At 40.2% G+C, this 23,745-nt stretch overlaps 1 protein-coding gene across 1 annotated transcript in view; it reads left to right on the top strand.

The window, feature by feature from the left end:
* Positions 1–23,745, top strand: part of PTCH1 (patched 1) — a 120,822-nt gene that overhangs the window by 37,855 nt on the left and 59,222 nt on the right. Inside the window, exons 3-10 of the mRNA XM_084834108.1 lie at positions 9,228–9,417; positions 10,928–10,997; positions 11,107–11,198; positions 13,480–13,678; positions 18,778–18,899; positions 21,078–21,225; positions 22,189–22,320; positions 22,807–22,962. Of these exons, the coding sequence (XP_084690234.1) occupies positions 9,228–9,417; positions 10,928–10,997; positions 11,107–11,198; positions 13,480–13,678; positions 18,778–18,899; positions 21,078–21,225; positions 22,189–22,320; positions 22,807–22,962 (1,109 nt within the window). The remainder of the gene's footprint in view (positions 1–9,227; positions 9,418–10,927; positions 10,998–11,106; positions 11,199–13,479; positions 13,679–18,777; positions 18,900–21,077; positions 21,226–22,188; positions 22,321–22,806; positions 22,963–23,745) is intronic.

A 23,745-nucleotide genomic window follows, 5' to 3' on the forward strand; every position in this document is an offset into this window, starting at 1 on the left:
TCAGGATTGATCAACATGACCAAGAGGCATCTGGTGACCTCCAGAAATCCACTTGAAAGTGTTGCACATGTCTGCCTGCCACTAGTAAGGCAGCAATGTATGGGGCCACCATGCCTATGTTTACAGTTTCAGTCCACTCCCACTAACCTTCACAAAGGATGTTTTGTGGTGATGTGAACAAGCAAGATCCAGTGCTTGCATGCAACTGTCTCACAATGTGAACAGCAATTTCAAGCCTATTTCCATCAGTTACCACATGCCTCTTAATTATGAAAATTATACATATGAATATAGAATTATATCTGAGAATAAACCTCCCCATCACCCCTAGGCATACATGTAAGCCTGCTGAGATATTTGGGTGGGGTCCTGTTCTATATGCTTCTGAAGTCAGAAGAAGGGCTGATAGCAACATGGCTTGGGACCCCAAGACTATGGATGTCAGAGAAATCTGCAACAGAACCAAATGAGTTTGGATTTGCATGCATCCGACCCACAGATTCTGCAGCGGACCAGCTTCCCCTCATTGGACAGATTCCATGGACTTGCAGACCGGTTTTCTAACTTTCCTGAATTTTGCAAAAATTTCATTGTAGAAAAATATGCAAAATAAAAAACCTAGCCAAAATGTGTATTTCCCTCATAGGCTAAAGGGTGAAAAATATACCTTTGGGGGGATTTGCGTATTTTTGCATTTGTGCAAATTTGGAAACAAAAAAAAAATCTGATTCTGTTGATGGGCGGATCATGGAATGAAAGGCACATGACAATCCACAAAAAACTGGTGTAACGAATTTTACGCAATCCATACATCCCTACCCAGCACCTCAAAGAATGTATGAGCCTACCTGGTCCCTGAGGTCAGCTTTAGAGGTCCTTCTCCGTGTATCCCCAACAGAAAAAAGTTCAGGCAATGTCAGTTCAGGAACAGTCCTTTTCTGTGATAGCCCTGCATTCCCCAAGTAATGCTTTAACCAAGGAAGCTTGCCTGGTACCAGGCAAAGATGTACTTCTTTTCCCAGGCATTTGGACATTAGTTATGGACCAATTGTTGTGGGCTGGTTTTGTGGTGTTCGTTCTAGACTGTGTGTGTATGTGTATGGGGTGGGGGTGGGTGGCCGGATTTTGTGTATTGTGGATGAACACATTTCATATTGCATTGTTTTTAGATTATGTTTTCTTGTTCATATTTTTATTTGTATTATTGTGCAGATTATGGTTTGATTTTGGGTTTTTCTGTTATATTATGATTTCTCATTTGGGACTGTAAGTCCCTTTGAGTCACTTTCCTACTTTTTGCAGTAGGAAGCAACACATTAAATAAAATAATAATAATAACAACAACAACAACATAGGAAGTAGGACCTTCTCAGTTGCAGTGCTACACTTATGGAACTCCATCTTTAAGGAAGCCCACTATACTTGTCTCTTTATTTTTTATTTTAATAAAACTTATTAAAACTTTCTAGTTCTTCCAGACTTTAGTCATTTTTAAGTCTTCTCATGCGGCTTTTATCAATGAGTTCTGTTATTGGCCCACTGGTTGTTAGCATTTGAATTAGCTACTGTAAGTTTTGTTTAAAACTGTGTGAGTTACCTTGAAGTCCCAAGAGGGCCAAACAGGATATAAACTGAAATAATAAAATCAGAGCTAGTTTTCTCCAACCAAGTCTTCAATTGGTTTACTGATAGGGGAGGGCAGGATATTACTCTCCAAACTTGTTCAGTAAGGGATTGTAGTAGCTTCTGAAAATTACCTTTTTTGCTAACAGAGTAATTAACACTGTGCAGCCAATGACTAGAAAGCAATGGTTTAAAGCCAACATGATGTGGTGGTAATAATATGACTAATTCAACTAGATGTAAATGTAAGATGAGGCTGCAACCCAGTGCTGGGTCCAGGTTTTGGTCAGGGCCCTTGAGCAAAATACCCTCAATGGGCCCCCTCCCATTTTTGTGAACCGCCCAGACAGCTTCGGCTATTGGGCAGTATAGAAATAAATAAATAAAATAAAATTGGTTAGTTCTTGATCTGCTCCAAAGTTAAGTGGGCTGTGCCTGTGCCCTAAAGTTACGAGGACTCGTGTAAAGATGGCTAGGATGCCAGCAGGTGGCTCTAGAGATTCCAAGAATGTCTTCATATGTTCTTGTTACAAGTGTACCAAACTTAGGTCTATATTCTACACTTGGTGTTATATTTATAGTTATCTTTATGATTCATTATTTGGATTTGCATTATCACTATGTAAAATGGATATACTTTATATGGATACTGTCTGACATTACACTGTACAATTAAAAAAGAAAAGAAAAGGTACTCTGCCATTGTTTCCCATCTCGGTGGAAGAAAGATGCGGAAGAGAAAAAAATGAAGCCACTATTATTTTAGTATTTATAGGATTTTCTGCAATGACTTTTGTTTGCTGTATGCAGTAACTATTTGCATAGTGCCTATTTTATGGTCAGTACACAGTCGCTCTGCATTTTCCAGGATGCTACGCAGTTTCCACCATGCTCATAGAAACAGCTCACCTGAATTACTTGAGTAGAGGCCATGAGTCCCCATGCCATGATGAATGTTCCAATTAGTATTGGGGCATGGTATGCTAAACTGAAATTTGTGCTTGGGCCTAACAATTCACATCACTCATTTGCCATGGACATGGTATATTCTGAGCAGGGGGAAAGGCTATGCCCAGGATGGTTGTGTGAATTTGCACTACTAAGCAAGTATGGATAAGCTTCTATGCTAACCTATTATATATTAAGATCTTCCTCAGAAGCTCTGCTTCATGTATCTCCACTGTCTGAAGTATGGTGGGAAGTTAGTTCCTTGGGACAAGAATTTCTCAGCTGTGGCACCAAGGGAGGTTCACCCTCAGCTTCATCCCTGTTGGCCTTTCAGTGAGTAAAGCGAATTTTATTCCAGAGAGCATTTGAGGGTATTTAACTGTCTACTAGTTTTCTGCTAACTCTGATGACTGTATTTTAGGTATTTAATGTTTCTCCTGTTTAAATTTTATGATAACTGTTGAGTTAATGTGTAATGTGGATCTTATTATTATTTTGTTAACCGTTTGGGGGTGTTTTTAATTATATGGTAGGTTAGAAATCTTTTAATAATAGAGCTCTCCTCCAGGAGTGATCAGAATGTGTTCTGTGTGTGTGTGTGTGTGTGTGTGTGTTGGGGGGAGGGTGTGTTAGTCATCTTGGGTGTATAATAATAACTCCCTTCAGTAGAGGAGCCTGGATGACTCTTTCACTCTTGGAAAAGCAGGAGCAGAGATTTTGAGGCAACAAATACACATTTCTAGAGCTACCAGAGTACATCATTGGATCCTTACACCATATGGGGCTTAAAGAAATGAATTAAAACAAGTAGAAAATCCTCCCCCGCCCCCTTTAAACTATTTGTGTGTCTTGAAAGGTTGTTTCTGAAGGATATTAATTTCTATTTTTAAGCATCCAATTTTTAAATACATTGCAGCATTTAATGTCTCTCAAAAACAAGCTGCCATGTATAAATTTTATTCATAATTCTCAGGTACTAAAATATGCTGTGCCAATTGGTCAAATTCATTTTCATAGTTTTAAAAAAACATTTTATTCCCATCCGTTTAGTTGTCATACACTTTTCGGTTTTATGGAAGAAAGGAAGAGGCCAGCTTTTCTTGCTGTGATGCAATGCTGATTAGCTAAATTTGCCTTGTTAAGTGAGATTAATATAGTTTGACAGCACCTTGAGTAAGAAGCAATAATTTCTGTTGATACTAAACAGTTGGTCACTTTCAGCACAAATGAGGAATGCTGTCTTTTGTCTTCCATAAGATTTGACCTCTTGGCTGAAATTAGTGTTAGATTCCGGTAATTCCAGAAATAAAATGATGTATGGATTTGGGAATGTATGGTAGAGCATGTATGTATTCCACACATAGGGATGTGGAGATGTTTTGTCATTTTAACTCTAGGCTGGAATACCAAAATGACATGGTGCATACACAAGCTGAATGAAAAGCGTTGCTAAAATCACATAGGATATTATCTGGTGAAGGCAAAATGCTTAGTTTAAAACACACTATTTTAAGATAGAGTTTAAAATCAGGCATGAATTAACAATTATACAATATTTTTGTTGGTTTTCATATATAAAATATTGCATCCTTTGTTCTCTGTGTTAATAAGTGACAAGTGTGTGCACACGTATACACACATACATACACAGTTCCTTCATATCTAGGAGTATTGGCTTTGCTCATTATTGGCTTTACTACTTATGTACTAGTATATTCAGCTGGAATTCAGTTACTGGGCTTTACAAGAATAAGGTTGGATTCAGCAGAACTGTGGTCCAAATGTTTCCAAATATCAGACCTATCTTCTCTTGCTAGTGGCTGTTCCTGACATGGATTTGACTTCACTCCAGTTAGAAGCTGAGTATGTTTGCATTTGACTAGCAGACAATGTCCTATGATAGGTTGAAAAGTTAATCAAGAACTTTCTTTCGGATTTTGCTTTTTTTAACCATATGGTCAACTCCCATACTGCATAAATGCATTCATTGACTTAGGCTGGACAGCAAAGGTCAGAAAAGCTATTCTCAATAGCCTCACAAATGGAAAATATCCAGGGATGGTTCCAGATGGACAGCTGCTAGTGCTAATAAATCATTGCTCTTCTACTGTATGCCACAAGTGGAATTGCAATTAACTTTCCACACTATTGTGCATTTGTTGTGTATGTTCCACTATGTTCTGTTCACACCAGCACCTTTAGTGTTACTCTTTCATCTTTTCTAAGGGGTCTGGCTTTGATGTGGGTAGTGACTTATTGGGCAGCTGAACTTCTCACAGCTCAGCACACATTCATTATACCTTTCGCAGTGGGTGCCATTTTTATCACCTGTTTATTTTATATCAATCTATTAAATAATGCTAAAACAGCTATATATTATCTATACTGTGTGTGTGTGTGTGTGTGAGAGAGAGAGAGAGAGAGAGAGAGAGAGAGAGAGAATAGCGAAATACCACTGAAATGAAAGAGTGTTATACCATAATACAACAAAACCCTTTCCATTCCGCACCATTTTAGCAAGGTATTTAACATTGTTGACTGGAAAGGTTTTTAAATAATTTTGTTAACATTTGCATTATAGGGGTATAGTGGTATGCTTCTATAATTCTATAATACTCTTTTCTTTAAAGTAGTATTATAGCCCCATAGAGGTGAGCATTCATGGCCCTCCAGATATTTTGGTCTACAACTCCCATCAGACCTAGCCAGCATAACCAATGGTGTGATAAGATGGGAACTGTAGGCCAAAACACCTGGAGGGCCATTGTGATAAAGTGCTATAACCCTATACTTATTATTTTAAAAATAATTTTAAAAAGACCTTTCCAGTCACTGCCATTAACCACCTTGCTAAAATGGTGACGAATGGAAAGGATTTTTAATTGTTTTAAAACTTATTGCATTATAGCATTATAGGGGTATAGCTCTTTAGGGTATAGCGGTTATTTGCTATTATTTCAGTTTTTAAACACATAGCCAGGAAACTGCACGCTACTAAAAGATCGATTAAAAATAATTGCACAATACTAAAAATACCTGCATGCTGCTCAAAGATCAATTAAAAATAAAATAGGTGATAAATATGGTGCCCACTACAAATTATACTGAATGTGTGCTGAAGTATGATAGGCTCACCTGCCTGAGAGGCCACTGCTTACATTGAAATCACACCTCTAAAAAATTTATTTATTTATTTATTTCATTTCTATACCGCCCAATAGCCGACGCTCTAAAAAGGCAAAAGTAGCCCTAATGGCATCTAAACTGTGGAGATTGTGTTACTCTAATGTCCTTCTCAAAGTTGGACTTCCTATGGTAAGAAAACGGCTCTGGGAAAACACAGGAGGATTACAAATGGATGATGACATTGTGTGGATCTCTTGTACATGTGAGTGAATGAGCCATGATGATTCCACAATAAATCCCAGAGGTGCTTCCAGATGAAGTTTTGTTGCGCAATTGTCCCACCTCATTCACAGAATTTTACAGGATGTCCAGGTGACAGTGGCCTGTTCAATTTGTAACCTTCCCATGCTTTCCCACTGCTTCTTCAGCGTTTTCTCTTGCCAAAAAAGAATCGGTTAAGGAGAGAGAGACTGAATAGCTATACAATGCATTTGATGGTTAGTGTCAGGGTGGACACTGAGCCCATAGAATCCCAGAGTAGTTCTGATTCGGAGGAAGAGCAGTCGCTCCTGGGAGAGGAGCGCGCCCCTTTTTCCCAGGGCCCGCAGCTGACAGAGTTTCCTCCCACCCACATTCCTAGATTAGAAAGCAGTCCAGGGAGTGACCCAGCACAGATAGCAGACTAGTTGGATGCGCAGCGCAGACGCAGAGAGCGGCGCCAAATGGAGAGCGCGAAAAGGAGGCATAGCGCCCGGTTGGCGCTCAAAGAATGGTTGCGCCCAGAGGATCCAAGGGAAAAGGGGAGGGATTCTCCCTAGTCCTTATATTCAGGGGTCTGCCAGTAATTGCTTTTCAAATGGGGACCAACTTTTCCAACTTAGGGCATAGGGATGCTGCTGGTCAGATCTAGTTGCTACCTGTAGAGCTGTTAAGTTATAAAAGAAGAATAAAGCTTTGAAAAGAATCCCTTTGTCTGTGTCTGGACTTGGCTACTGGATTAGACTGAGAGCCCTCCAAGGAGCCCTTGACAGTTAGCGCTAGGAGCCTTCTGTCTGAAAGCACCCCAGCCTTCTGTGGATTAAAAAAATACACACCCAAAAAACCTTTAAACCCTTTTTAGGTATACACTATAATCCAAGTTCATATTTTTGATGGGAGTATGAAGGCCAACAGCAGCCAGCCTGGGGCCTGAACCAGATAGAAGTGCCAATCCTATGAAGTTGCACATCCATGTGGCATCTATAGATTGCAGACTTTGCCACTGTTCTGATTGTGATGGCTTTATAAAGGTCAACTGCAGTTATGCAGAAGGCAGGGGCATGCAGTTCCCCTGCAGAGGCCCTGGCTCAGATAGCTGGCACCTTCACAGGGTTCTAATCCATCCATAAGTCTAGCAGTGGCTCTTCATGCTCTTGTGGGCGATTGCAAGTTGTGCACGTGCACACTTCATTTATTTCATTTCATTTATTGCATTTCTATACTGCCTATAGCCAAATCTCTCTGGGCAGTTTACAAAGATTAAAAACCTTAAAAATACAAGACTGTACATAATATAAAAAAGAACATTGACATACAAGCATATAAACAGACAGCACACTGAGAGACCCATATATTGAAACAATTTTTAACAATCAACAATAAGAAAAATCCAGGACCTGATTAAAACCTGATCATATGCTGCCAAATGCCTGAGAGAAGAGGAAAGTCTTAACCTGCCGCCAAAAAAATAACATTGTTGGCACCAGGCAGGCCTCGTCGAGGAGATTATTCCAAAATTGGGGGGCCACACCGAGAAGGCCCTCTCCCTTATTGCTGCCTTCTGAGCCTCCCAGGGAGGAGGCACATGGAGGAGGGACTTTGATGATGAACGTACTGTATGAGTAGGTTCAGGCCAGGAGCTATGCTCCATCAGGTATTGTGGTCCTGAGCCAGATGCCAGATATGTCAAATGGACCACAAATGTCCCATAGATAGTTGTTGCATATGACATTAAAAAGTGTGTTTGAGCCTCTCGCATGCTATTTGTGTACTACATTTGAATAGCGTGTGTGTGTGTGTGGAGCGGGGGCGGGGATAGAACATGAGAAATCCAACATACATTCTAGATATGTGCACTATAGACCAAGTTTTAAGTACAAATCAGTTAAAGCTTTGACATGTAAAAATGCCCTTAGCTTTTGTGATTGGTGTCCCATCAATTTATATAGGGCTATGGGGAAGAGAGGGCAAATGTTGAAGACTGCCTCAGTTCATTGCTTTCAATAAAAGAAACTATTGAGTATTTACAGTATGTTAAAGAGAGAGAGAGAGAGAGAGAGATGTATGGTATGGTTATAACACCATCATATATGGAATGGTTCAAGTATTTAAAGGATGCTTTGAAAATTCTAATGTGTTCTCCCCTAAAATTATTGGCTTGGCTCCAAAGGGCACTTCAGCTCTGTCAGAGAAAGGTCACTGGTTTCTGCAGATTTCCCCTCATTCCACATTGCATGCCAGCTGCATCCTTTCATGCTGCATTGCCTGCCATTCTGGAGGGTTCCCCATCCCTCAGGAAGGGATGGGGGAAAGAGAGGGCAGAAAAGCTCTGGTGCATCCGTGGAACACAATGCACAGTTCTTAGGATCCAAACCATTGGGAATTTTAATGTTAATGTATAACCCCCTTCCTTGCTCCATTTTTACTTTTGTTTTATTTTTTCCCACTAACAGTACAATCCTATATATGTCTACTCTGAAGTAGGTCCCAAGTGGATTTGTTTTAGCTCCCTTTAGATTGGGCTGCATAGTGATTGCATTTCTGTCCCTTCAGCATGCTCCTTGCCATATTAATTCTTGCCTTGGAATCCAAATTTTGGTACGTTGGAGTTCACTGGAGCCATTTTAGACTCTTGGAGCTGATTGCTTAAATGTAGCTGACTCTGTTCCTCTGAACCTGCACCGTTATGTGACCTTAACTTAACAGTATTTTTATGTTTTAACTAGCAGCAGCAAGACATACTAATGCTCATTTACCCTTTCCCTCCTACCTCCTTTTTATGGAAGATAAACATTTCCCCTTCTGCCATTGCCAAATTATTTAGGAGAAGAGTGTAAATTGAAGCCATTTATCTTGAAATGTGCCATTGCAGCAGACTGTTTATACAAGTGTAAGAAATTGTAACATAGAAATATTTGGTCTGGTCTGAAAGGAAACGGTTTCTTTTCTTTCTTTCTTTTTAATAAACTTTCTACATGTGGAAATTTCAGTATGGTACTGAAAGAACACGTGTCTAGCAGGAATCAACTTAAGACGTTGCTCTGTTTGTGGAATCGAAACAATGATTTAAAAATAAATAAATAAAGAGAATGTGTGTCTTTTGCTGCGCTGTAGATGAAATTAACTCTCTTCAAAGTTGCTTCAGCTCTTAACTGGCTACAGAACATTCCATGCATATGGGAAAGTTTATTGGTGGCCTGTGAGCTCTTAGAATGTGAATCCAGAGTAAGTTATTGTTGGCTGATCCCAGGTTGTAAATATTTGTCTGTCAGTTGGTGGACGAGTGAGTCGGGAGTTAAGTTACACGCGGCAGAAGATTGGAGAAGAGGCCATGTTTAATCCCCAACTCATGATTCAGACACCACAAGAAGACTGCGCTAATGTACTAACAACAGAAGCACTCAGACAGCACCTTGATTCTGCACTTCAGGCCAGCAGGGTACACGTATATATGTACAACAGGTAAGGTGGGAGATGGAAGGTTCTTTCCCCTTCCTCGTGCCAGGAGTTAAGACATTACAAAAAATACTGACAAGCTGATGTGAGAGTGTTATGTTTCCACTTTGTGAGTTCCACTGTAACTCACAAAGCAGAACTGATACACGGAATGTGCACAAGCTTCAAATATGCATGCAGCATATATGCAGCCTGTCCTGAGCAAGTTTCCTATATTGTGAGAGCACAATAAATGGAAACCGAGTGTACTTGCACATCTACTTTTCAATATTTACAGCCCTACTAGTTTTCCTGGAGGTCCACTTTGAAAGAAGCGAGAGGAAATCAGCCAGGGTCTCAACCCCACCCCTGCCTAATTCTTTTAGGCACTGCTATCTAATTCCTCTCTAGCATCTCAGTTGGCAACTGGGGGGCGGGGGGAGAAGGGATAGGCAGCACCTTTGGGTAGTAGATTTAGCCCAGCCATCTCCAGGTGCTGACCCCAGTTTACAATGTCTGGGGTTATTGTGTTTGAGAAAATAAACATGTACGCCTATAGATTTGCTATTGACTTAAAAGAAAACAGAATTTGCCCCTTATCTTCATGAAGTGTTTTTAAAGGCTTATGCTTTTGAATTTGTTGGGCTGCTGACATGTATAAATATAGGCTTGTGGGAGTCAGTAATATTAAACAAAGGTTTTAGTTAAGTTTAATAGCACAGCCTTGGATCTAATCTTTAGGTCCTTACAGTGTGTTATCTTGCAAAGTCAAAAACACTTTTTGATAGAGTGTAGAGAAATATACAACATAAAATCTGCCTAACACACTGATGGGGTTGGTGCCAGGAAGTCCTTTGAATCTCACCACTTGTTAAGACAATGGTCACTCCAAATAATTGTCTGTCTGCAACATTCCAAATTTATTTCCAAAAAGTCTCAGTTGGTGTCTGATGATATGAGAGAGTGAGGTGCAATCACTTACATGGCTCTAAAGGGAACGGGAAACATGTTAATTTAACAATAGAACTGAAAAGGACCAGAAGGCCATCAAGTCCAACTACTATTGCCTCTATAATTCTTCAGGGGTTTTGCCCTATACAGCTTAACTAATATAATTCAAATTGTAGTATGCAACAGGAGTGAACACAAGGTGTATCTTGCAAAAAATGATGGCAGCAAAAGAGTCCCATAGGAGCCAAGCAGCAAGTTACAAACAAATTGTAATAACCCCTCACTAGGGAGAATCAATAAACTTGGGCACATGCAGAAATTGTGTTCTCCACAGTTCCTTCTTGCTTCAAGCCCTGTTTACAAAGTACTGCTCTCTCTAGCAAGCAGAAACTACCCAGTTTGGGCTATCACATAATAGGTCCCCTATTTAGTAAAAGTTAAGAATGAACTTCCTTTGTGGTTTGCAGTTTCCCTAAAACTGGGCCATCTACATGGGTGATATGCACATTGAATAATGTTTGTATTTATGAAAAAAAGAAAAGAATCAACATGATTTGCTCTTCTTCTTTTTTTCTTTTTTTTACAGACAATGGAAATTGGAACACTTATGCCACAAGTCAGGGGAGCCTATCACAGAAACAGGTTATATGGACAAGGTACAGGCAATATGTTGTATTTTTTATGTTTTTGTGTATATTCCTCTATTACAGTCTCATCATGAACTCCTTGTAATTTCCTAATTGCGTTTTTTTTTAACTTTGGCAGATTATAGAACACCTTTACCCTTGCTTAATTATCACACCTTTGGACTGCTTCTGGGAAGGTGCAAAGTTACAATCAGGGACTGCATATCTACCGTAAGTGGTGATTGTTGTTTTCTACAATTTGTAACAATTTAAACTGTATGGTAGTATTTAGCATTGCTGTTGTTTGCTGTGATGCTACATTGCCAACAAAACATCACAGTCACAGATATGCATGTTTGACACTTGTCAAATGTATACACACATGTAGATTTGACAAGGTCATCTTGTCATTTTATAATAGATGTGTAGTATCAAGACCAATGGCCTGTTGAGACATTTGTAAGTCTCTCCATTCCCATAAATGTAGCTACATAGGGGAAGTAATATCTGATCCAGCATGCCAGCAGATACAGCTGGAACAATTTCATGTAAGAGTAGCAGCTGCTACACTCATGTACATTGCCACTGAGAAATAATGTTGGGTCAATTGTTGCTTCCTCCATGCAGCTGCTATATCATCAGGGCTGGTTGGGCTGCTCCATATTGACCAATTTATAAAGAATAGGTCAGATCCAGACTTAGTTAGTTGAACTTACTTCCCATTGAAATAAATGGGATGTTAGCCATGCAGTGTCCCATTAATTTCAATGGGAACTAAGTTCAACTAACTTAATTGGGTGGGATAGCTAATACTCTGGAAGACAGAAACAAAATTCAAAGTGATCTTGATAGGCTGGAGCACTGGGCTGAAAACAACAGAAGTGTTGTGGAAGTGGTTTGAGCACACATTCTCCTCCCTGAAAACAAAAGCCTCCAAAGGCAATAAATAAGTGTTTAAGCTGCTTTCATTATACTTGAGAATGCCTATGTGTCTTTACCCTTATGTGGTAGTACCAATGATTATTTGAGGGGAAATAAACTTTGCTCTCTCTTCATGCCTTTAGTTCAAAAGTACAATAGTACTGAAGGCCCAACAATTCTCTTTAAATGAAAGTATGAAATGAAATTGTCACCCTGAATTAAAGAAATAATAGTAATCTCAAGAAGAAACTAATCCTTTGTTGATAAGCTCTCTCAATGACATTAGGTATCTCTTTTGTTATATACAATGTAATGTGTTAATCAAAGAGTTCATTTTTAATCAGTTTAGACATTTTTGGTTAATTATGCTAGACTTAGCTATTTTGTGTTACTGGCTTTGCCCTGGTTTGCATGTCTCTGTAAAAGCAATTTGCAATAGCCATCTCTTCATGGCTATTGCAAATTGCTTTTAAAGAGACATGCGAACCAGGGCAAAGACAGTAACCAGGGCAAAGACCTTCAGTTGAGTTTTTTAGATGGGGGAATAAGAGGGTTTGTGTTTTCTGATTGGTAGACTTTGAATAATGATTTAAGCCTGGTTAAGCAGATACAGTCGTTTGAACCACAAAATAAGGCAGCCAAATGCCTTTATGGTCTGTCCCCATCACACAAAATCAAACATGTAAGTGGACAGTTACGATGGTGGCAGCGGCGGAGGAGTTTGCAAGACTATTGCTAAGTTGACAGGGGTTGAAGGAGCACCAGGCTGTTAAGAAGTATTAAAAATCAGAATGTTGTTGATTACACGTGAAACATATTTAAAGGAAAGCAATTCCTAATGGGATACAAAATTCTGTCTTTCTCGAACATCCTCCTTCCTTTCATTTATATGGGTTTGAATCATTTTTCTTGCTTGGTTGATTTCGTGTTCTTTAAATTGGAATATTTAATTAAGAAATTGATAATCTGAGTTTTAACTGCATATAAAGGCCATTTCAGATATGAAGTTTCTTGTCAGTTTGGACACCCGTGGTCACACATGTGGACCCAACATGATATAGATCCAGTGTAATGTAGCAGTTGGATATTCAAGGATATTGGCCAACCCCAATCTCAGTAATTTCTCCAGCAACTTGAAAAGGTATTCCTACAATCATAGAAGTTGCTACTAGGCAATATTTGTTATCACCAGATTGAAACATTACATTAGTACATATGGGCCTTTACTTTGGAATGGAATGGGACTGCTCACACATGAACAAGAAATTTAATGTCTGAAAATCAGCTCTAGAATATGGCTTCTCAGCAATCTTCTCCAACAGAGGCTAACTTACCACTGAAATCACTAGGGCAAGCAGCACAGTCCTAAGCGTGCTTAATCAGAAGTAAAATTTTCTGATTTTCGTGGACTTTGTTCCCAAGTAAGTGTGCTTAAGGTTAACATGGACTGGATTATATCCAGAGTTTGTTTTCATTTTGGATGTATATGAGTGGGGGTGGAGGAGGTGAGGTAAATATTTGTGTGAGTCAGTGTGAAGGTTGTTGATGCCTTTCCATCGTTCTGCTCCTATTTTTGTTGTTGTTTTTACAGAGGGAAACCCCATTTGCAGTGGACAAACTTTGACCCCTTAGAATTCTTAGAAGAGTTAAAGAAAATAAACTCCCAAGTAGATACCTGGGAGGAAATGCTGAATAAGGCAGAAGTTGGTCATGGGTATATGGATCGACCTTGCCTGAATCCTGATGATCCCGACTGTCCAATCACAGCTCCCAACAAAAATTCAACCAAAGTAAGTTAATTTATCTTTTGTTGGCTAAGGATGCAGTCCTATGCATGTTTAGAGAAAGACCTACAACTTCCAGCATGCCTCAGCCAGCATGGCTGACTGGGGCATGCTGGTAGTTATAGGACTTTTCTCTATCTAAACATGCATAGGATTGCACCTTCACTCAGGAAAATGTGGTAGAAATGGCTACACCATATCATATCCTACATTCCCCTGTTCTCAACAATATTATTCAGTTTCAGGATAATGTCCATTCTTTTAAGTCATGTGTGGGCAATATCTTGCCTAGAGCTCTTGTTAGCGCCTGACAATAATAGCTTTCATATTTCCCCCCACCCCTAAAAGTTTCTATCCCTAATGATCACACAAATAATTTATAATGTGATTTATTTCTTTCTTTCTTTCTTTCTTTCTTTCTTTCTTTCTTTCTATCTGAAGGTTCAAAAACTCAAAAGCAAATGAAGATACGATAAACAAAAGATAAAATAGTTTCCATGTATGATGTACTTTGACCTCTTTAGTATAAGAGAGCAGTATATAAATTAGACAAGTAAATGCTGGCATGGCCATCTGTGCAGAGCAAGTTGACCAGTCTTAAGAGTTTTTATTTAAGAATTCCTTTCAGCCAGACTTCTGAAAATATACTTGTTTATACAAGCTTTCCCTGGCTTGTAACTGATTGTGACTCTGCTCTGTTCAATTGTTTCTTTTTATTTATTTGTTGTTGTTGTAAGTTGTAACTGTTTATTGTCACATTGAATTATATATGTATCCTAACAATGGTATTTAGTATTTTTGTATGTAAACCGCTTAGATGTTTTATTATATTAAGCGGTATATAAATATGATTAATAAATAAAATAATCAATCCATCAATGGTTTCCCAGCATTTTGATCTGGCACTCTGGGTTGTATTAAGTGGTGTCATTCTGTTATAGCAAAGCTTCTATCGCTTGCAGATACTCCACTTGTGCAAGTGTCAAATCCAATACTTCACTTCCACAAGCTTTTGCACAAGCTAGTGCACAACTAATTACAGCTTTGTTTCTTTGTTTCTTTTAAAATGTTTTAATTATTTTAACATGGTGTTTTATTCTTTTATCTTTGCAGTTCACCGCTCCAAATCTTTTGATGTGGAGCAGTATATAAATATTGTAAATAAATAAATAAAACCCTGTTAGGCTTGGTGTTGCTTGCACTAGTTGTGCTAGTTGTCCCACTAATGGTTGCACAACTGCTAGTCGAGCAGTGCCTTGTACTTTTTTGGCTAGCATAACATTGGATGCAACCCTCCTATTGGAATTTCCATTGCATACATGTATTTGTGGATTGCTAACTACTTTCTGCATGTGTTCATGGATCTTCATTTGCTTGTTACTCCAAGTTCTGCTGCAGGATGTGTATTACTTTTTTTCATTTTTAAATGTGGGCATGATGATAAAGGGGTTGGTAAGGCACTCTTGGAAAAGGGATTAAGGGTGCAATCCTATGCATGTTTAAACAGAAAAAAGTCCTACAAGGCTTTTTTCTGTCTAAACATGCATAAGATTGTACCCTAATTTGGTCAATATGGGTCTTCTCCTGACAGTATTGATTTTGCTGGTATTTTAGTGACCTGCAGTTCTATCTGTCCAGTTTTGTTTGTGTCCTCCTGTAGAGCAAGGGATTTTAGGATATGAACGTGACTAGGTTTGCAAAGCCACCAAGCCAGTTCACACAACCATGTCTGTCAAGCAATAACTGCAGCTGTCATTTGAAATGATAATTACAAATCCGCTTCCATTTACAGAGCTGTAGTGCTGCAGTATCAGTGAAGGTAAACTTTAGTAGTAACCTTAATAACTCCCCATCTCAGCCTTCCCCAGTCTGGTGCCCTCCAGATGTGTTAGACTACATGCTGGCTGGGGATCCTGGGAGTTGTCATCCAGTACATCTGGAGGGCATCAGTTTGAGGAAGGCTTCTCTAGCTGTTCATATGAATTGGTTCTGTGTTTTGGCTCAGTAACAGGATTTCTAATAGAGGGTCTTTTTGATTTAAACTACAGATTGTAATATTTTTCATTGGCATGTGGTATGTCCATGAATGAAGAGAGGGAAGGAATGGGGAGGAGAGTGAATGGGCAATATCCAATGTGATACTACTGCTAACGAAAATTACTTGCACTAGGGTAAATGACCTCTAGTGCAATGCCAATCACACTGACTGATGCGATGGGTTTCCCTGGAAAGCCCATCGTGCCAGCAGGTGCTGTTGGTGTCGTGCAACATTTACACTCGCACAATGTAATTTACTTTGGTAGTGGTAGTGTCACATTAGATACTGCCCAATGTGTCTTTAAAAACCAAAAGTATTTGGCCAAAGAAATTCAAATTTGCAATCAGAATTCATTGTGCATATTCAGAACAACTGACTTCTACTTAATTTTCATGGATTATTATGTCTGTGGTATTGCCTTTGTTTCATAGTTTCAGTGGCTTGGATCCAAAGTGGCCCTTGTGCAAACAGAAGTCCCTTCCACCCACACTAAGGGTGGGTTGGCAATTTCTCCCCCTTCCCCATCTGCAGCCTCCTGCGCCAAATTGCACACCATTCTGGAGATTTTCCCTAACTCTCAGGCACACCTTTGGTGTGTGTGTGTGTGTGTGTGTGTGTGTGTGTGGAGGGGGGGGGCAGCACAGCAGGAAGGGAGCAGAAAAGAATATTGATGGATGATACTGATACTGGATGCTGTGATGAATGGCTATGTTCAGCACCATGAATTCCAAGATGAATTCCCTTCCCTGTGATTGCTAAGCTTGAAGTCAAAATAGGCCCTTTTCTTGCTTCCACCTCCACATATTTTGTTTGGTCTGCAATCTTGAGACAGAAGTAGTTTATTTCTGTGTCAGATGTCCATACTCAATGAAAGGCAGCAGAAATGTGACCCTGTAGATTCTGTGAATCCCCCACCCCTCAATAATATGTATTATTTATTTGTTACATTTATATCCCACCTTTACTCCAAGAAGCCCAAGGTGGTATACATTTATCCTCACAACATCCCTGTGAGATAGGGGAGGCTGAGGGTCAGTGACTGGCCCAAGGTCACCCAGTGAGCTTCATGGCTCAATGGGGACTAGAACTTGGGTCTCCCGAGTCCTAGTCCAACTCTTTAACCACTACACCAGCTCTCAATGTAATCTCATGTTATGAAAGTAAACATTAAGAACTGTGATTAGATTTGGTTTCTTGGTAAATGGGGAAAGTTCTGGTAGTTTTGGTCATCTTGTCCACCTTTTATGGGAGCTGCCAGGGAAACCTAGCATGATACAGCATTTTTGGGGTGACTGCCCCCACTTGCTGCTCACACTAACACATTTGAACTAGAATAAGAAAGAATATACTAAAGAACAAGGTTCTGTTATTGTACATCTCTTCTGGGGATTCAGTGTGCTAGAAGATCTGTTCGACCTGAGTGAAGTTGGCCAAGCAAATTCTACGTTGGCCATTAATTGGTCAACTTCAATAGAAGTTTTGATTAAATTAAAGAATAGTAGGATAATACTTTACATTTGTATGGCAAGGCTGTTGTTTCTGGTACTGTTCGTAGTGGGATATTAGAATGGGCATTTCAGATGGTATGACAACTGTATTTTCAAGGAGTGTTTCACCCCCAATACTAAGTTTGATAACTGAAATCAGTGTAGCCCTGATGTTCTTAGGAGCCCAAGATCCTGTGTAGGTGTACATTTCCACATATGTCCTTACCATAAAGTGTCTTCAATATTTGCCATCTTCTAAAATAATTTTTAAAGCTCATACTTGAAGTGAACTAGTTGTTTCTTTTCTTTAGCAATCTCAGTTATATATTTTGCAGCAACCTCACACACTTTTAAATGTTGGGAGTTTTTGAAATCAGTTCAGCTTATGTTCTAATCTACCCTTTGTATTTATATTATAAAAAAATTAAACAAAAATAATGGAGGGAGCAATCCTGTGGCCACTAGACACTGTCTAGAGAGCCATAGGATTTTTTGCCAAGGCTCTGAACTCGGTTCCCAGAAACCGTGCTCCCCGCCCACTCCCCCTCCCCCTCCCCTTCATAGCCAGTGCAGTTCTGTCTGTGTTGGCTACATCTCCACACTCGGAAACAGAGCTCGGAAGTGGTGAAAAGGTGTGTGGAGGTCCCGGGGGCAGCGAGGGGAGGAGACTGCTGAACCTGTGTTATGCATCTTCCTATGTGCTGTGTGGCCTCCCCCCATCCCACTCCAAAGCTCTCTGGCTAGACAGGCAAAATTGTCCATCTAGCCAAAAATGCAGAGTGGCTGGAGCATGGAGGCAAGGATTGCCTCTGTGCTCCAGTTGCCCTGCATTGGATAGTCAACAGCTTCTGAGTTCGGAGGCTGACGACTATCTCCATAGGAATGCACCCTAAGCAAGCCAGACATCACATTCTAGAAAGTTTGCAATAGTTTTACTACACATCTATAGAATAACCATTTTCTAGTCAGATGGAATATCTGACAAATTATATGACCAGGAAAAGTGTAAACCATATAGTCAGCAAATTCCTTTTAAGGGTGGAATTATAATTTTATGTTATTGCAAAATGTTATATGGTGGATATAATAAGACCTAAACTCTAACAGTTTGGAAGACACTGTGGTTTGGGATTATTTATCTCACTTAAATCTATAGATTAACTTTTAGTGTTGGGATCTGGATTCTTGAGAGATTGGGACAGATAGGAAAATGGCTCACTTCACTAAAGGCTTAGCCACACCACCAGTGTGGACTTTCCTTCTTTCCTCTGCTTGTTTCCCTGCTGGTTTTCTGCTGCCTCTTAGGAAGTGTGGTAGGAAAAAGGGGAAATCCATAGCTACTCCTGGCTGCCGGATTGAGTCCCAGGAGGAACAGAGGGGGTGTGATTTGATAAGGACTTATTTGGATCTTCCTGTTCCCTTTCAGAGCTTTCTGCCAGAGCAGAGCTTGCTGCAGGATTCCTATGGACTACCACACTTGTGTTCCTTGGGTCTCTAAACTAATGTCACTGAGGCTATATAATTTATCTTGTGCTTTTTAATTGCCCGATGGGTCTATAACATCTTTGTTTATATTTTAGCCTCTTGATGTGGCCCTTGTTTTAAGTGGTGGATGTTATGGACTGTCCAAAAAATACATGCATTGGCAAGAAGAGCTGATTGTTGGTGGCACAGTTAAAAACGGTACTGGGAAACTTGTCAGGTAAGCACTCCTGGGCCGGCAATGCAATATATTCTTGTCTGATACATTCTCTTTGCCGCCTGGGGCGGAGGGGTGAGAGGGAATTTCTTGCATACATTTTTCCATGTTTAATTGTTTTCCTGAATCAGCAGTCCTACTACATAGTATTTTAATGTTGAATATTTTGTGTTGGTTACATATCCTTTCTGTAAATAAATATAAAAATGCACTTCCACTTTGGGTGTCACTCATTCTAGAGTTACTGCTTCAGTTCTGATTCAGTAGGGCAGGGATGGCCAGCTGGTAGTCTGCAAGATTTTTTTGCTCACATTCCACTTTATAAGGAAAAGAAGCAACGACTCGCTGGATTGTAGCCAGTCATGACCATCTGCTAATAGAAAGCTCTTTGATCCAGCAGAAGCTTCCATCAATGGAATGGGGAGAGAGGTGATTTTTGCCAGTTCCCTCTCCCCCTGCACCACTTCCCATGCTGTTCTGAAGGGTTCCACCATCCTCTGGAGCAGATTTGGGTGGTGGGGAGGGGGAGGCAGAGTTGGCCAAAATTGTGTCCTTCCCTGATCCACTGATGGAAGCCTCTGCTGGATGAAAGAGCCTTCAGTCAATGAAGGGGCACCACTGGATACAATCCTCTGTGTTTATTTGATATACATTTTGTTGAATTTCTGCCTCATGCACATTTTGGAGAAGCAAAGGACTACTGCCACCTGCTTCCTCAGAAATCCCCCTCAAGAAGCATGCCCATTTCTCAGATGTACACACACTCATTGATGACCTCTTAGATGTGCACTCTGTAGTGCTAGGAGCTGCCATCTTCACTAATATAGCCTTACCATAAGTGAAAAGGTCAGATAGTTTGGGCTCCTGGATTAATATCTGGAGAACAGGGTGTACCCCAAGAATACCGAAGTTGGTCATCCCCGCAGTAAGGAGATGCCCAACCTGCTCAGTCACTGAGGTCATCAGAGAGTTTGCTCCTGATAGTTCCACATGGACCTATGGCCTGACTTGTGTCCACCAGGAGAAGAGCCTTCAGAGTGGTGGCCCCCTTTCTTGGAATTCCTTGCCCCTGGAGATCAGGCAGGCACCTCTTGAAAACAGCACTGTTCCAGGAGGCATTCCTTAATTGACTAGTTATGGTTTTTATTGGCATTGTGTTTTTTAAGCAAGTATAATTTTAATGTGATGTTTTAGTCTTTTTATTCTTTTACTGTTTTATGCTCCAAAATCTGTTCTAGATATGGAGCGGTATATAAATATTGTAAATAAATAAATAAGGAAGTGCGGGGGACTGGACTCATAACTTTCTAAGTTCCAGTGCATCTGCACCAGTATTGTTTTTACAGATTATATGTTTAAATTTCATGTTGAGCATGTGCCTATAAGAATAAAAGGTCTGTGGCATAATTGTATTTATTTGCAGCTTCATTTTTTCTTTATTGCCTTTCTAACAAATATTGAAGGTGGCTTTCAGTCAAAATAAAACAATGGTTACCAAAAATGCATGGAAGAATATGAACATGTGAAGCTGTCTTGTGCTCAGTCATACCATTGATCCATCTAGCCCAATACCACCAACTTGCAGCAGACCTCCAAGGTCTCCAGCAGAGAACTTTCCCAGTGCTGCTGGGAAGGAGGAGGGGGCTGTAGCTCAGTGGTAGAGCACCTGCTTTGCATGCAGAAGGTCCCAGGTTCGATCCCTAGCTTCTCCAAATAGGGCTAGGAAATAATCCTGCCTGAAATCCTGGAGAGCCACTGCCAGTCAGTGTCAACATTACTGGGCTAGATGGACCAAGGGTCTGAGTCAATGTAAGGCAGCTTCTGATGTTCTAGCTAATGAAAGTTCCTTTTGGCCACCACTTTAGATGGCTTTAAAAGGGGATTGGACAAATTCCTGGAGGAGAAGGCTATCAGTGGCTACTAGTCCTGATGGCTATATGCTGCTTCCAGTATCGGAGGTAGTATGCCTATGTACACCAGTTGCTGGGGAACATGGGTGGGAAGGTGCTGTTGCACTCATGTCCTGCTTGTGGGTTTCCCATGGGAGCTGGCTGGTCACTGTGTGAACAGAATGCTGGACTAGATGGACCCTTGGTGTGATCCAGGAGGACTCTTCTTAAGTTTTTACATTTACCATTACTCACTTGAAAAACATGAGTTGTATGCCCTTTTCTTTTGCAGTGCCCAGGCTTTACAGACCATGTTTCAGCTAATGACTCCTAAGCAAATGTATGAGCACTTCAAGGGCTATGACTACGTTTCACACATCAACTGGAATGAGGACAAAGCAGCTGCAGTTCTGGAAGCCTGGCAGAGGATGTATGTTGAGGTAAAATAGAAACTTACTTGAAGAACCATTTATTGTTTACCTTCAGTGTAGCCTAGTATGGGTTGCCAGTGCATTCCTTCAATGAAGTCCCTTAAGGTATGACTTATTGTCAGGATGGATGTGAGCTCAGCTTAAAACACAAATTTATTTAGAACAGCAAAGAATTTAAAGTTCCTGATTTACCTTCCTTTCTGTCTAAATGGAAAAACTGCCAACCTCTGCTATGAGTGACAATAAAGAGAAGTACACCTTTGTTTTAACTAATGGGTTTTAAAAACCGGCACCCTCTCTTCTGATTTGCTGGTCTGGCAGTGAATTGCCTTAGCTTAAAGAGTTAGGCTGGTTTTAAAAACACTTGGTCAGTGTGATTATCCAAAGCAAAGGTGTCTGGAACACATTAGCCAGCCATAGAATCTGTTCACAGCTGCAGTCCCATTGGTGAGGTCATGTGACATTATCTGGCCTTTGTTTCCCAGGCGTTGACCTCTGCTGAGCTGCTTGTGACCTCTCTGAAGTGTCCAGCCAATGGAGAAAGAGAGGATTGCTCTTAAGAATTTGTTGTTTTAGGTTAGAGGCACAACTGATACAACAACAAATCAGTTGTAGACTTATGGATAGAGAAAGCAGGAAAGGAGTGGGGGAGCAGGGGAGAGTGAGCCATGAACCTTCTACAATTTCACTATTTTAAATTAATTGCAATTTTCCTCTCCTCTGAGGCACACATTTTTATTTGATCTGTAGCAGCCTGCTGTGCCTCTGTACCAAGTATGTCAATTATGTAACAAAGGGTCAATGGCACCTCCTTTACAGAGTGAGTGTGTGTGTGTATGAGAGAGAGAGAGAGAGAGAGAGAAATAAAACCTGGTTTTAAACTATATCCACTGCAGGAATGTATCAGTCCACTGCAGGAATGTATCATATTGTCCCCCTTTGTGTACTCACGCTTCCAATCTTTTTGTACAGGTTGTTCATCAAAGTGTTGCACAAAACTCTACTCAGAAGGTGCTTTCCTTCACTACAACTACTTTGGAGGACATCCTAAAATCATTTTCTGATGTCAGCGTTATCAGAGTTGCCAGCGGCTACCTGTTAATGGTAAAATGGATAGAAGATTCATTTTATGCTTCACGATGTACTTGTGCATTGTTTCATAGTAAGCCGTCATCATAGGAATCATTCTTGTCATGTTCTTGAACAGCTCTGAAATCTGTAGTTTTGTGCCACTTGTTCATTTGTGTAATCTGTCTGAGGGCGGATCTGTGGTTCATTAGGGGGAACATGCACTCTGCATGGATGGGCTCACAAGACTGATCTCTGTGGTTTTCAGTTAAATGATAACAGAACTGGGAAGACGTCTGCCTGAGAACTTGTAGAGCTGAGTTTTAGACCTACTGACAGCAGGACCAGGCAAGAGGAGCCATTGGTCTGCCTCAGTGCAAAGCAGCACCTTACAATACCTTTGTTCTGCCAAAATGTATTTTGTAGGTGAATGTTTTGTTTAGAAAAGGGAAACACTTAATATGTAGCTTGCTCTGATGTTTTGGTTTATTAAAAAAAAAAACTCTTCTGTTCTGCTTGCAGCTTGCCTACGCCTGTTTAACCATGCTGCGGTGGGACTGTGCGAAGTCCCAGGGTGCCGTGGGGCTGGCCGGAGTCTTGTTGGTTGCACTCTCAGTAGCTGCAGGATTGGGGCTGTGCTCATTGATTGGGATTTCCTTTAATGCTGCCACAACTCAGGTATTAAAGGAACAATGTAACAAATTGTTGGCCAGAATAAATCATATGAAATGGGGCGGTGGGGAGGGGAGGCTGGAATATAAAGAGCTCTGAAATAATCATTTTTTAGTACTTGCAGTTGTACCTGTGTTGGCATGCCAAGCAGTTAACATTTAATACGTTTAAACTGAGAGAATATACTACCTGTGGTTATTCAGGACATAGATCTGAATAGGGAAAGTGTTTCGATGGGATTTTTATTTACATTTCACACATATAGCTGAACTGCCCTTTTAGTATTGGATATGTATGAGTAGAAGCATCCAACAAGCTACAAGTGGCAGAAGGGTGTCTTTATCCTTTGCTTTTGGATTTTGAAAGTAACTGGTGATTGTCTTAAGCTTTGTAATTAACAGTCATTACAACAAAAGGGTAAAATGTTGCATTGGAGAGCTGGGCTAAAATCTCCAATCAGCCCAGAGGTTTAGGTTGGCCTTCAACAAGCACTATTTCAGAGGGTCCTAGGCTCCTTTGCTTCCTCTCCACAGGTAAAAGGTATCAATTAACTGAGAGAAACTGCATTAAAATAAAGATAGTGGGTTCTTAAAATAAAGATAGTGGGTTAACAGTAAATCTAATTCACATTTTCAGTGAAACCAAAGTTTTCATCAAATGTTCATAGCCTGATGCAAAAGATCAGGATCTTCGCTAACAGGCATATATCCATGTTTAGATATAAACAGAAATCCAGGTGTAAGAATATACAATATTATCTTAGTTAGTTGACTAATATTCTGGTAGGAC

The sequence above is a fragment of the Heloderma suspectum genome, chromosome 2, assembly GCF_057233095.1.
Source record: "Heloderma suspectum isolate Gila_16-S chromosome 2, 16-S_ref, whole genome shotgun sequence".
Taxonomy (NCBI): domain Eukaryota; kingdom Metazoa; phylum Chordata; class Lepidosauria; order Squamata; family Helodermatidae; genus Heloderma; species Heloderma suspectum.